Below are 15,473 nucleotides of genomic sequence, written 5' to 3'. Positions count from 1 at the left end.
GGTGTGATCTAAAGCCCAGGCTGTCTCTCATCGGGTACATCGGGGGGAGTCAGTGGGGATATGGAGGGCACATGCAGTTCAATGGCATTCCTCGCTTTGTGAGTGGGAAACACCCGAGGAACAATAGCAGACGGAGTGAGAGAGAGGTGCAATGCGGGGAAGCCTGTTCACTGTGCCCCATGTAGCCAGGGAGGAACCACTCCTACAGGCTCCCACACGCGTCACTCAGCCTCAGCCTCCACACGCACGCACACACAGACAGACACACTCTATCTATCTATCTCTCTCTCTCTCTCTCTCTCTCTCTCTCTCTCTCTCTGCACCGTTATGTCATTTGCATATGGGGATTGGGGGCAGTGGTGGACTATAAGAACCGATAGGCGGGACCGCAGCGGAGCTCTCGCTGGGTTTTAGTGGACGGTGTGTTTTGTTCGGAACTCGGAAAGGAATTAAGGAACTGGTGAGAATTCAGAAAGCAGACAGAGTTTCACGCAAACAAAAACAAAACACTACCAGTGCACCCGAAAAGGCGCTTTTATTCTTTCTTTTGCGGATTAATAATAATCGCAATGATGATGAGCAGCCGGACAAGCAGCAGACCATCAGCCTCCTCCTCGTCCTCCTCCTCCTCCTACGCCAGGATGTTCGGAGGAGGTGCGGGGCTCGGTTCGGGCTCTCGGCCCACCGCACTCTACTCCTCCTCCTCCTCCAGCCGCCAGTACTCCAGCCCGGTGCGGTCCTCCCGAGGCATGTCCTACAGCCTCTCCTCCGCTCCCCACACCATCTCCTCGTCCAAGACGGTCCGCCTGCGGTCGTCCGGGCCCGGTGGCCGGTTCTCCGCCTCCGGCTCCGGCGGCTCCATGCACCACCACGGGGACACCGTGGTGGACTTCGCCCTGCAGGACGCCATCAACACGGAGTTCCGGGCCAACAGGACCAACGAGAAGGCGGAGATGATCCACCTGAACGACCGCTTCGCCAGCTACATCGACAAGGTGCCCATGCATGTGGTGGATTTTTAACCCATAGGCCTACTTGAATAGTATATTTTATTTGTTTCTTTTTCTTTTTTCCCCACTCCACTTACATTTCAAACAGAAAATGTATTGTAGGTAGGCCTTTTTTTTCTATGACGGGACTCCGACTCTTTATGGGACCCAAACAAACAAGCAGATGTGTGGGTGTGGCAGCATGTTAGCGCTATTTCAAACGGTGAACATCCCCTATACAAGTTCACAGCAAGTTGCATTGCACTTAGCCCCATATGTTCCCTCTTATACGCTCATTCTGTAGCTCCGAGATGTATCTTGGAGCTACAGAATGAGCGTAGGGAGAGGGAACATATGGGGCTACATTGCACTATGGTGTGAGCTTGTAAATCTGCTATTTTCACTTTATTCTTTATTTTTCTGTTTAAATTTCAGAAATGTTCTGGGATAAAAAAAGGAATAAATTGGAAATTTAGTAAATTTAGTCAATAAAAAGGCCTACAGTATAGGCCTCTTCGTAATTAGTTAGGCTACATTTGAACACTTGAGTCAGAGTATAGCATGCAGGGCCGTGCAGAGAGCACTGAGGGGGCAGGGCCCCAAACCCCAAGAAAAGGGCACATCTGGGGGTGGTCTTTTTGTGGGGTCCGTCCCTTGATCCTCGTGCCATTTCACACCAGAAATGTCGTAGGCCTACATTTGGATGTCTTATGCTAATGAAGCAAGATATATCCACAATAGACTTGGCCCATGTCATTGGACAGTAAAATAAGCAATATTCTCATTACAATGTAAACATTAAAATATATAATATACAGTATATATTTTTACAGCCTGCCATTTTGGGGAGGAAAGGGGCATCTTGAGGCAAAAGGGCATGCCCCCCCCCCCCCCCCCCCCCCTCTGTTGAGTAGCCTACTGCCCTACTTGATAGCCTATACAGGCACACAAGGTGACAAGGGAATGAAAAACACTTAATTGAAATTAATTGACGCCACGGGACCTCACAATGATATGGCTGTCCTGAGTTGTCCTTTGAAGTCAATGGATGCCCCGGGGGGTCTTTCTGCAGTGCTTGTGTTCTGCTGCAGCTCTTCTTGATTATACTTACTCTTTGCCCGGCTATGCCACAACAAAGGTGCGCTTCCTGGAGCAGCAGAACAAGGCTCTGAGCGCCGAGCTGGAGGCGCTGCGCGGCGCAGGGATGAAGAACCGCATCCCGGACCTGTACGAGGAGGAGATGCGCGAGCTGCGCAGGCAGGTGGACCAGCTCACCGGCGACAAGGGCCGTGTGGAGGTGGACCGCGACAACCTGGGCGACGACATTGAGCGCCTCCGGCAAAAGTAAGGCTAATACATTATAAAATGCTTTAATTTTAGTTAACCACCCCTAGAATGGCATGGACCATGGCTTGGCTGTGTTGGTTTGGACCACTTAGACTTTACACCTATGGGTTATATCCTGCGCCACCCCTTAATCCTTATCCCTAAACTAATTTGTCATTTTTTGTGTATTTAAAAAGCTCACAATGTCTCGATGTAGATCGGCTATTTGAACTATTTTGAAATGTTTTTCAAAATAGTAAAACATGGCAAATAAGTTTAGGGATAAGGGATGGAGACCTCATCTATTTGCAAAAGAAAAATAATCACACACGTGTGAAGTGAGGGGCGCTCTTATAATCATACATCATTGCATTCCGTGCTCAGCCAATCAAATCATAACATCAAGTACACACAAAGCTGGGCAGGCTAGCGCCCCTCAAAAAAAAAGCTGATCTACAAGCTCACACATTAGCTAATGTCCGCCCCAGCATCCTGTTCCAAGTTGTTAAAACTCACGAGGTAGATAGGCTTTTGTTTTTGTTCAATTTGTTTAAACTATCATTTGTATAGAGAAGAGTACTGCCAAGCAGACAACCCAGTGTTGTCAGGAAGGCCTACTAGGCTGAAACTTGTACGTTGTCTGCTCTCAGAGGTAAATAAAATCATGCGAAAAAGGACATATTGAGTGCTGGCATTTTCTTCGTTCTATATTATTTGTAGCCTATATAAAGCAGCATCCTATATTTCATTTTAACATTTAAATTCGTACAATAACATTTAGCCTATATAGCCTACTCGATTTATGCTCGAAATTTGCTTGAAAATAGCATTAATTAAATAGGTATTACTTAATTTACTTTAATTAATTAATGAATTGGTTCATTAAGTCATTCATTCATTTATTCTCGCTTACACAGCTAATAATTGTCTCTCCAGACGTGTAAAAGTCTATTGTTATCCCAAGCTGCCCTCTGCACTCACTGTGTTCATTCATGTACTGGAACTCTGAGAGTGAGACAAACACTGTACAGTATGCAGGCTATTGTTGAAAAACAATAGACTTTCAGTGTTTCTTGTTGCACTCAAATAGCTTTCAAATGAGCTCATTCTACAGGGCAGATTTCCACATAGTCCATAATCCATATGCATGCAGCATAATCTTATATATTTTGGTCAGGAGGATATCAGTCATATCAGCCTATCGATTAAAAACAATGCAAATATAGTTATTTAAAATTATATATACATTTAACCTATAGTTAAATAACCCATGGTTGCCGCAGGCTGTGTTTTGTTATCATTGTTTGTTGTGGTTAAATATGTAGTGTAATGATTCCATGGAGAGATATTTTGGTGGCATGTTGGAACAGGATTCCTGCATGCACAATGCGAGCAGCAGTGGGTGTGGCAGCATTATGTAATTCTCTCCGTGCGGCGCTCTCTTTCTTCCAGAATGCAGGAGGAGATGATGCAGAAAGAGGAGGCAGAGCACAACCTGCATGCATTCAGACAGGTACAGTACAGCAGCCCCCATTCACAGTGGGTGTTAAAATATATTTCTAAAATTGAATGTATCTATTTAGGCTATTTGTTTATCCCCCCCCCAACAAAGCACATTGGGCCCAAAGGAACAAAGGAAAGTGCAGTTGTAAGCAAAAGTCCGTTTTGTGAAACGCAGACCGTGTGCACCGTCAAGACACGTCCATGCATAAGGAAGAATATACTTTATATTGCTGTGATGATGATACAGCAGTGGGGTTAATATTTTGTATTCTATCACCTAAGCCTTTTATTTACTGGGTCTAAATGAGACTCTTCAGAACATTCTCCTTAATAAATGAATAAATAAATAACCAAATAATCAAATAAATAACATGCGCACACACACACACAAACACACACACACACACACACACACACACACACACACACACACACACACACACACACACACACAGTAATAGTTATTTAATTTACACAAATTTACACTACTTGTTAAACATCTTTTCTGTATAGGTCTTATTTGTACAGTATGGAGATGGCATCAGGCTCTGTTTGAGGAAAGCTCCGGTCAATATTGTGCTATTATTGATTGTCTCATCTGTCTTCTCGTGTCGGCTCAGAGGTGGTACCAGTGTAATGTAATGCCTCTTCATGGAGCCGTCCAGCACATGCTAGACAAACGATCAATCTGTCACGGTACTTGGAAGGGCGGGGAATTGATCACTCCTTGAGGTGACTGATGCTGACCGGTGGAGTTTATAGAGCCTTAATTGGGGGGAAAAATAATCAATCGAAGTGATGCATCAAAATGTGAAGTTGTGGAGGATGGTCTACTGTATATTGACGGATAACTCACTTGGTGTCGCTTGCGGAAAATAACAGATTTTGAAGCTAACATTCAGCTTGCGGATGTCTGTTAGCTTAGAAATGGGGTTTGTGTAGAGCGATACTGTCTTTGCCGTGCGATGGAGTAACAGCTACATTATACAACAGAAAAGGGCACCATCAGTGTGTTATCCAGAGTATGTTTGTGGAATTCTTGTCTCACACCCTCTTGTCAGTGTTGTAGAGCTTTTTACTGTAATAGAACAGCTCTTAGTGGATGGCTTAATTGGCACCTTCTTCCTTGATAAGTAATTTGAGTGATTGCTCTATGGTGCGTTCACACTGGCAGATACAAAAGCTACACAGCGAGCGACGCAGCATATCTGTCACCGCGCCGCTGTTGATCAACACTTGTTGACGTCAAGCATGTGTCCGGGAAAAAAATGTTTTCCCCACATTACCAGCAGGATGGCTGGCTGCCTTCCATTGGCTGGTAGCCTTGTAATAGCTTTGTATAGCTGCCAGTCTGAACGCAGCTTTACTCTTTGGCTTTGTACTTTGTCTGGACAAACGTGCGGATTGCCAGACAGTCGCAACATACTGTATGTATGCCAGCAGTGTGCCATGGTGTTAAAATGTCTCTCAATAGGCGGCTTTGTCCGGCTCAACTCTGGGGCAGGAAAGCTGATTCTCCCAACATGCCATTGTTCTTTGACCGATGAGGAAAGGGGCTTTATATAGGTAAATGACAAAGCATGCCGTTGTGCGGGAATGTGTTTTTTTCTACCCTGTGTGTTTGGTGCATGCGCGTCCATGTGCTGCTGACAGACAGGAAAGGAAGTGTGTTTGTTCATGTGTATGAGCCCCTGGCACAGCGGGGCGCGGGCCCTCTGGGCACATGAGGGCAAAGGGCCACGGACAGTGCAGAGATACTGTGCCAGCAACGCACCAGCACTCCAAGTGGCTGCTTAGGGAATTGCTCTGTCATTCGATGGTGATTGAGACAGCATGGTAATGGTTGGACAAACGACAATCTAATGGAGCTAAACGTTTTAGATTTGGATTCCTTTTACCGCAGTTTGTTCTTTATCTGGATTAGATCACAATGATCTCAATGCACCAACATGTCTGATATTACATTTACATGCAGCCAGTGTATGTGTGTGTGTGTGTGTGTGTGTGTGTGTGTGTGTGTATGTGTGTGTGTGTGTGTGTGTGTGTGTGTGTGTGTGTGTGTGTGTGTGTGTGTGAGCGAGTGCGTGCGTGCGTGCATGCGTGTGTGTGTGTGTGATAGATAGGTCATTGCATAGCTTCTTAATGATGAGGAAACCTGTGTTTTCCTGCACAGTGTCAATGGTAGACAATAATATCTACTAGTGGTGTGTGTGTGTGATGTGTGTGTGTGTGTGTGTGTATAAATCAGCTCTCCTAGATAGACAGGAAAGACAAAAGAGAGAGAGGGGGGGGGGGGGGGGGGGGGTTGTACATTATGATGCCTGTGAGAGACAGTTTGTGGTTTCATTTGATTCTTCTTCAATTATCTTTTTCCTCCTGTTTTGTCTGTTGCCTGGAGATGATAACAGTGTAAGTGCCAAGTGGATCAGGATATGTATATCAAACTAATGGTTTGGAAATTAACTAGCAAATGGACCCCGCCTCATCTGTGGCTGATTAAGACCCATTTAAGCCCCGATTCATATTGCGTCGCACAGTGAAAATTGCAGACCGTCAAGCTCACAACCCGGCACACTTTTTTCCATGCGACAAAATGTGAGTGCAGTCTGAACCCCACGGGTCCAAGTGAATATGAAGGCCTTAGACCCGTGGGTTCAGACTGCACTCGTGTGAAAAGACACATTTTGTGGTAGCGTGGCATTGGTTCGACGACATCCCGTTAGTTCGACCTATTTCTAACCCTAACCTAAACATAAGCGCAAGCACAGGAGCAGCACTTGTTCGCCAACCTTAATGCATGTTCGGACAAAAGGGACTTCAGTTGGATCTATGGGCAGTCCCCATTTGCAGTAGCCTACCTATAAGAAAATAGCTGACATATACAAACTCACAACTCGTGGCATCTGCAAATTGTTGATCTTTCTTGCTCGCATGTCTGCTATTTTCAGTGCACAACACTGCCATACAACGGAGCATGAATTTGGCATTACAGTGTTTTTAGGTGGTAATTTATTTAGGCATTTGGTAGATGCTTACAGGGCTCCCATAGCTGCGGCCTCCAATTGTGTATGTGGTGAAATGTCCCTGAGCAGTTAGCAAGACACTTAACCCTAACAGCTCTGCCCCAACACTCGGCATGACCATCCGAGCAGCCACCAGCTGGGTGAAGCTGAAACTTAACTTCCCCTGCGGGATTCAAACAGGTCTCTTGTCTAAGCCCCCAGTGAAGCTCTCCAACGTTGAAGCGCTCGGTCCTACTGGTCAGAGTAGGGACTGCAGGTGGACCCGTGGAGTTATGACGAGGAAACCCTGTGCAGCTGGGCTTTAACATTGAGCGCTCGTTTGCACTTCCGCATTTTGGGCCCAAATTAAAAAAATGCGGATGCAGACCGTTCTTCCGGGTGCTTCAAAACAGTTCAGTCTCTATCCTTTTAATACTCTATGCTCTTGTCCCACATTACCAATGCTGTTTACTACTAATGCTATCATTACTCTAAATGATATATTAATCAAAATGATAACGATGTTGGCTTGAATTGAGCTTGAATGCATCGTCTGGTTTCCATAACTATCACTTGTTATTGCTTGCTTTTCTCGAAGGGAGGGCCTTTGCATAATTTGGATTTGATTTCACACTGCACTTGATCAGAAATGGCTTTTGTTCTAATTGCTATTTAAGTGTATTCTTTTTTTCTTCTTTTGTAGATTTGTTTTGGGGCTTTTTATGCGTTTATTGATAGGGAACAGTAGTGAGGCAGGAAAGGGGGAGGGATGGGGAGTGACACGCGGCAAAGGCCGTCGGGCTCGGGAGTCGAACCCGCGCCACGCCGTCCGGCTGGTTTGGCAGCCTAGGTGCCCAACAACCGTCCCGGCCAAATTAAGTGTATTATGATGATGATGATGATGATGATGATGATGACGATGACGACGATGACGATGATGACGATGTGTATTGCAGGATGTGGACAATGCTTCTCTGGCCCGTTTGGACCTGGAGAGGAAGGTGGAATCTCTGCAGGAGGAAATCATCTTCCTCAGGAAGGTCCACGAGGAGGTACGTACTGTAGCCTACTCTACCCACGGGATGCTTCTCAGTGTGCCATTGTTACTAAATTAGAGATGCACAATATAATCGGAATCGGCCATATCGGCTCATAATAAGTCTCAAAATAATTATTTTCACCGATATTGATGACGCAATAATAATGTGACTAAATTCTACATTTAATTTGTGTACTCATCTCATTCAGTATAGTGAAAAGCTGAAAACAGACACTTGGAAAAAGAGTAAGAGTTCCACCACTGCCAATAGGTCCTCACAGAGAACACGTACAGCACGTCTCCTGCCCAAGCTAATACAGCTTAAGAGCCTCCTTGTGTGCAGTGTCATGTCATCAGGGACAGAGATTACTCACACTGCATGGAGGCAGCAGGGTATTAAGAGGTAGAGGATAAACCATGGGGACACGTGGGGGACGGTTGGCAGGTGATAGAAGCTCCCTGTTGTCTCGGGAACTTGACGTGTTGCGCTGGGTGTGACCTAGAACAGTGTTTCTCATCTGAACATGTAGATGGGCCGCGAGCAATTTAAAGATTTCCAGAATTCTTTCTGGCCTAGAAGCAATTCGCTGACTGACTAGCCTGGTCTAGAGGGGCGGGCGTGATTGCAGCAACCGCTGGAGAATATTGGTTCACTGATCAGATAATGTTAGAAAGGGACTATATAAGTCATTTTACACTTGGTTGCATGCTGAAAATAGCCGATCTACAAGCTCACTGAGCGCTGTGACCGTGTAAAATCAGCCATTATGACGGCATCAAGGCCCCCCAAAATATATTTTAGTCGACTAAATCAACTGTAGATTTAGTCGACTAAAATCTTATGATATTTAGTCGACTAAATCTAGACTTAGGTGACATTCACACAAGAAAGCATTACTGCGATTAAAACGAATTCTGCTGCACAAAGTGCGCTTCGTTTGGCAGGTGTGAAGCATCATTCGAATCCTAATGCGCATCAAAGAACCGCATTCTACTTCGACCAAAAACGGGGGTTTCGCTTCACTTCATAATCGCACTTGATTACGAGTTGGTGCAGGTGTGAATGCAATCCGCAGCAAATAAAGGAAATGAAGCAAACAATGTGGCGGGTGAGGAGCTAACTGTTTAAGTGCCAGGACTGTTTTTTTTTCATGTTTTTTTTTTACATTTCTTTTTTTTTTTCTTTTTTCTTTTTTACATAAAAAAAAAAAAAAGTCCTCTCTTTCTTTATAATGGGAGAATTGGCACTCAGAGCCTAAACTGGTGACCACCAGGTGGCACTGAAGGAGTTTTAATCAATGCCTGTCTGAAAGTGCTTTTTGGCATTGTTTTCTGACATCTATCTCCATCACGCTGTCTGTCTGTCTGTCTGCCTGCCTGCCTGCCTGCCTGCCTGCCTGCCTGCCTGTCTGTCTCTTGCCCTTTGCCGCATGCAGGAACTGGCCGAGCTGCAGGCGCAGCTGCAAGAGCAGCACATCCAGATCGAGATGGACGTGGCCAAGCCTGACCTCACCTCCGCCCTGCGCGACGTCAGGCAGCAGTACGAGTGCCTGGCCACCAAGAACCTCCAGGAGTCTGAGGACTGGTACAAGTCAAAGGTAAGAAGAGGCAGGGTGGATGGGTGGGTGGGTGGATGGATCCCAACATTGATACCAATGCTAAGTGATTATTGCTAACGCAGTGATTGCGAACGCAGTGAGCACTAACTATGAGACCCTGCTGATCATGTCTGTGTGTCTGTCTGTGTGTGTGTCTGTCTGTCCCGCCCGCCACCAGAGGGCGCAGCTGTAGCACACACACACACACACACACACACACACACACACACACACACACACACACACAACAACCACACACACACGTACGTAATTTATTGTCTCCACCAGGCCGAAGGCATGGGGGGAGAGTATGTTTTGCACTCCGTCCGTCCGTCCGTGTGTCCGTGAGCAGCTAATCTCGGCCACCGTTAACCCGGTCGATGCCAAACTTTGCACACACACTCCCTGGATGCCAACGATGAACCTCTGCCCCAAAATTTCCAGAATGGCCTGTTATAGCACCACCAGGAGGCCGCTTTGTGCAAAACAAGTTTTTGCACTGTCCCCTGTCCATGTCTTTTCTATTCCTGTCTCTCTCATCTGGATTCATAAATTCATAAATATCTCCATTTTGTTTAGACAGACAGACAGACAGACAGACAGACAGACAGTGAGTGTAATAATTCTGGCAAGACAGGTTTGACATTTCTTCATTGGAGCTGCTGAGTGGTCAGCTGTGGAGATGAGAGGTGATCATGCTGCCCTCAGCAGATGACATTTGACACGGATGTCAGCTCTCCTCCCGGCCGGGGCTCCATGGCGATTAGCGTCCTGTGAGGACAGATGGGCAGAGGAGAGCTGATTGGATTTATTGACTACCTTACACGCATAAACACACACACACACACACACACACACACATACAGAGATGCTCAACTGTGACAGGACACTTGATGTTTAACTTAAAAGCCTATTGATCGTTGGAAGAGAAAAGCTAAATGTGGTCACTCAACGCTTGAACTGCGGCCACTCTGCGAGAAGAAAAGAGAACATAAATTTATGTCATTTGCTTTAATGAGGGCGGCGAAATGGTGATTCATTGTTAAAGGGAAATTGACACCAATAGCTGAATATAGGAGGGGTTAGCACCCCTCAAAGATTTGTGACTTTTTATGTTTATTTTTATATCGTCCCACCCCTAACGTTTTCCGTCTCCCCCTACGCCCAGTTCGCTGACCTGGCGGACCAGCAGCAGCGCAACGGAGAGGCGATCCGCCAGTCCAAGCAGGAGGCCAACGAGTACCGGCGCCAGGTGCAGTCTCTAACCTGCGAGGTGGACGCACTTCGCGGAACCGTGAGTACTTCCTCCCAGTGTTGATTTCGTAACGACTAATATACCATGACGAAAAATGTTCTTCGACTACCTTTTTTCACTGACGAAAACTAAATGGACACTAACAAATAAAAACTAGACTTAAAATGGTAGGAAGGGACTAGTGGACAGTCGACTAAATCAACTGTTCGCTGTATTCTCAGTATGGGAACCGATGCTGACATTCAATATATTGACTTGAAGCTCTTCTCTTTAGAAACATGAACTCTCTGCCCTCTCTGTCCCACCCTCACACCATCAATAAACCCCAGTAGTGTACTCGTGCGGTTACTGGTAAGAGGTTTTTTGTGCCAAGTCAGATGCAATGTATTTTTAATGAGCCAGTGTTCAGACATCCTAAAATAGCAGTACCACAATCCATCAGCTCCAATTCTATCTGACGTGCAGTGACCAGACAGAAATGCCTCAATGCTCACCTCTCATGGTTATTTTGATGTCATATATTTTAAACTCTAATTACTTTTTCTAAAGGTAATTTGATTTATGAAAGTGTCCATATGAACTTAAACCAGTGGATCGCAACATGGGGTCCTTGAGGGGGTTCCCGGGGTGTCCCCAGCTACATTTATTATAGCATAACAATCCTGTATACATACAAAAAAAGAAAGAAAAGCTAATCTTGCATGGGGGTCCCTGGCTACGAAATCCTTTCAGATGGCTGTCCCGTGTCTGTGGCCAAATACATATCGATTAGTGGATGCACAAGGTAATCGAAGATATCACATGAGCAGATCCACACCGCCATACTAAATGCAATAGCTTTGCAATAAAATAAAACGTTTTTAACTCAAATATTTGCTTCTGGGAGGTCCCTGGAACTACATATTTTCAGATGAGGGTCCGCGGCCAAATACAGATAATTCTGGGTGGTCCTTGACGTGAAAAAGGTTGAGCACCACTCACATAGAAAGGATTTAAAGAAGCCATTTTGTTAGGTCTAAATGGGTTAATGAAACGGCATTCTCTCGTGTCAGAACGAGTCTCTGGAGCGCCAGATGAGGGAGCTTGAGGACAGCTTCGGGGGGGAGGCGTCGGGCTACCAGGACTGCGTCGCTCAGCTGGAGGAGGACATCCGCAACATGAAGGACGAGATGGCGCGCCACCTCCGCGAGTACCAGGACCTGCTCAACGTCAAGATGGCCCTGGACATCGAGATTGCCACCTACCGCAAGCTGCTGGAGGGAGAGGAGAGCAGGTATACACATGGCTAGGTGCTGCCTAGGGGTAGCCTGGCGCGGCCAGACTCATAGCGAGGATTCACTGAAGCTTCCTCCCCAGCCTAGGGGGCCGGGGCTGGGACAGTGGGACATACTAAGTGCAGTGGTATAAAATAGGGATTAAAAATGGTTCATAATATCTACATTAATGTATGTTTCGTAGTAATTATCTGAATCATAGTATTAATCTGCAAAGTGACTTGTAAGTTGTCAAATAATTGTAGTGGAGAAAAATGTACAATATTTTGCTTCTGAAATCTAGGCCTATAAACTAAAGTATTGAAAAACGGACATATTAACTTTAAGTACCGTGTAGAAGCATCTCAAAATTGTCTCTTTTTTAGCATTTCCCACTTCCAACAATGAATCTCTCTCTCTCTCTCTCTCAGGATCACCACTCCCATGCCAAACTTCTCCTCTTTCAACCTGAGAGGTCAGTGTGTTAATAGTCCAAAACGTCTTCATTAGGTTGACATTCACATTATCACAGTGTTTGCATTCAGAAACATCGTCGTTTACATGTCTCATCATCATCATCATACAATGGTGTCATGCAAAAATAGTGTCCAATAAATCAATTAACTATTATGTGATTAACTATTGCACCCCTAGTGCAAAACAATTGAACCGTGGACAGCCGTGCATCAGCATGGTTTTATGTTCGACCGGTCTGACGGCCTGATATGACCTTGTTTTATGTTCAGTGCGTAAGAGTAAGAGAGCTTCATGCATTATGGATGGTGGTCTGAAAACGCCCTCAGAAAACATGCACTGCATCCTTACATAATGCATTATACACAATACCCAGAGGTTTGCTCACCGCATCAATGATAATGGCTGAAAACATCAATACTCATTATGACCCATTCGATGGATTTTTTTCTTCTTCTAATTTATTTATATTTATCCTTTTTTCCGTATTCTTTTGCCGAATCATTGCTGAATCTGACACGCCGGCGTCATAGGTCAGTGGTTCTCAAAGTGGGGTCAGGGGAACCGAGGGCCGAGGGGGTCCTTGGGTGGGTTCTAGGGGATCCCCAGCTAAATTTTGTTTTAGCCCCTGGCACAAATTATTTTCAGATGTGGGTCCGTGGCCAAGAAAAATGTGTGATAGAGTGTCATAGAAAGTGAGTGTCATAGAAAAACATAATTAAAAAACGTAATTATCTCTCGTTTCTCTCACAGAATCCATGTTGGAAACTAGGCCGATGATGTCTGACAACCTGTCTAAGAAAGTCTTGATTAAGACCATTGAGACCAGGGACGGACATGTGAGTATGCCGCTCCCCCTTTTAAGTTTTTGCTCTGTGAATGAGTTATTGATTGATTGATCGATTGAAAACAGCCGATCAACAAGTTCACAATGCACCGCAGACCGGTACATTTAAGAAAGCGTGTAAACTAGCATACCCGGGTATATTCTGCAGCAGACAGACAGTCAGACACAAGGGTCTCTCCAGTACAAATCAGACATTACGATGCCATCAAGGTCAGCCAAAAAGAAAATGTGTAACTGTAGATTTCAGATGATTCAGAAGATAAAATAATGACTAAAGGAAATTGTATTCAAAAGGAAAAAATAAATAAAACCCATCAAAATGTGCTGTCTAACACTGGATCGAAGACCTCTGGTGTCTCACGTTTCTTTATCCCCCCCCCCCTCTCCCCCCCTGCTCCAGGTAATCAATGAGTCGACCCAGCAGCAGCATGACGACGAGCAGGACGACTGAGATGGACGGACGGAGTAACGGGGCACGGGAAGACGTGAAGAAGGGGGCAGACTGGGTGGCGGTGGGGTGGGATGGGACTGGGGCAGGAAGAGGGAGGTTTAAGGCCTGTTCATATAGTCCAGTTTTCGGTGAGGAGGTGACCACCGAAACGCTGGTTTAGTAAAAACAGAGAGATGCGTTGTGTTTGCGACGGTGACCACCATGTCGTGACGTCATGTTGTAGTTTTCGGTGGTCAACCTCTTCCCCCGAAAACTGGACTGTGAATTGGCCTTTATTAGCATGAAAATCCGGAAGGCAAGAAAATGATGATATTAATGTTGTTTCAGTGGAAGTAAAAATAGAAAAGAAAACACACACACACACACACACACGCACGCACACAAAGGAACAGCTTTAAAAGTGCCTTTTCGACACATTTTCAGTGGGACTTACTTGCTGGAATACGGTTGCTCTTCTAGGTGACAATATAGAACAGAATAGTCCTCTGGTTCCCAACGTGGGGTACACACAGGGTCCAAAAGGAACCCCTTGGGGCGGGTCTGTGACTCTGAGAGTGTAAATATTTACTAAATGGACCCGTACGGGTCTGTTTGATTCCATTTGTACACTCTCAAAGTTAAATTGACACTGAGAATTTTACAGTGTAGATTGGGGCATCTTGTAAAGCTCCGTTTGTACATTCTCAGAGGTACAGTACAGGCGTATAAGGGTCCATTTCGTACCCCTGGTGGGCCCCTCCGGACCACATATTGAGAAACGGTGGCATAATACACATGCTTTTGCGGGATGAAGCTTTATCATAATGTTTATGTTGTTTTACTGTCATCGTCTCTTTACACACGTGCACAAAAGTGCACAAAGCAAGACTGTTTTCTTTCTTTCATTGTGTCTTAAATATTATTGAATCTTCGAGACAAAGAATATGCCTTAAGCCAGTTTGAAGTTTCCAGAAGAGTGACGTTTTAAAGTCTCATTACATGAATGTATAGGCGCAACACAGATCGATTATGAAATTGTGATTGATTTAAATAAAATAATAGATTTGGGGGCTTCATCAGTAAACTACTCAACCTGACAGACTTATTTTGGGACTGTCATTGTAGCTGAAAATAGCAGTTCTACAGACATACAACACCTCACCGTGCAACGTGTCGATTGGCTATTTTAGCACGACACTGTTTAATTGTTTTGGGATTATTTCTTGATTATTCAAAGCAAAACAGCGGATAATCACTAATACGATAATGGATGTTGCAGCCCTACACGACTGTAGCCTACCTTTGAGTGTTGAGAATTCATATAAAATGATAGGGGATGTGTATTTCTGGGTGACTAATAACACTGGCAAGCTAGTATTTGAATTGATTGTACAAATGTAAGTGCCATTTTCCTTTGAACAGTAACTTCAAATGGACTTCCACAATTCTTTGTCCCAAAGCTCGATTTTATCCTTACCCTAATCAGGATGAGCAAACCAAGATTACACCACTGTTGTATTGTACTCAGTAGCATGACCAATATCACTCCATGACTGCTTCCTTATTCCAATAAACCTACGAAAAACGGATTTCTTTCTTTTAATTCAACCCAGAGGGTTTATTTTGTTGTATCACTCATTCAGGTACAAGATAGCGGTAGGGTAGAGCAGAAGAGGTAAGAAGAAAAGAATAGGACAGAAGATACAAATTAATATTGCATGCATAAAACTACACATGCATGCATGAAAGAATTAAGT

General features: G+C 44.9%; 1 protein-coding gene across 1 annotated transcript; it reads left to right on the top strand.

Moving 5' to 3' along the window:
• The first annotated feature begins 335 nt into the window (after positions 1–335).
• Positions 336–15,301, top strand: vim (vimentin). The gene is made up of 10 exons (XM_083778709.1): positions 336–995; positions 2,128–2,333; positions 3,768–3,828; positions 7,777–7,872; positions 9,296–9,457; positions 10,626–10,751; positions 11,765–11,985; positions 12,397–12,440; positions 13,193–13,278; positions 13,687–15,301. The coding sequence occupies exons 1-10, from the start codon at positions 570–572 to the stop codon at positions 13,735–13,737; spliced, it is 1,479 nt and encodes a 492-aa protein (XP_083634835.1). The 5' UTR covers positions 336–569; the 3' UTR covers positions 13,738–15,301.
• The last annotated feature ends 172 nt before the right edge of the window (positions 15,302–15,473 follow it).

The sequence above is a fragment of the Protomyctophum parallelum genome (assembly GCF_964188405.1).
Source record: "Protomyctophum parallelum genome assembly, chromosome: 12".
Taxonomy (NCBI): domain Eukaryota; kingdom Metazoa; phylum Chordata; class Actinopteri; order Myctophiformes; family Myctophidae; genus Protomyctophum; species Protomyctophum parallelum.
The sequence above is the reverse complement of the archived record's forward strand: the minus strand, read 5'-3'. Positions and strand labels throughout refer to the sequence as shown.

What these genes read in the sequence shown, in the direction of transcription:
- vim (XM_083778709.1), top strand. Translation starts at nt 570, where the DNA reads ATGATGATGAGCAGCCGGACAAGCAGCAGACCATCAGCCTCCTCCTCG. An exon ending in TGGACGCACTTCGCGGAACC is followed by an intron (nt 10,752 to 11,764) that starts GTGAGTACTTCC and finishes CTCTCGTGTCAG; the next exon opens with AACGAGTCTCTGGAGCGCCA. An exon ending in CTGGAGGGAGAGGAGAGCAG is followed by an intron (nt 11,986 to 12,396) that starts GTATACACATGG and finishes TCTCTCTCTCAG; the next exon opens with GATCACCACTCCCATGCCAA.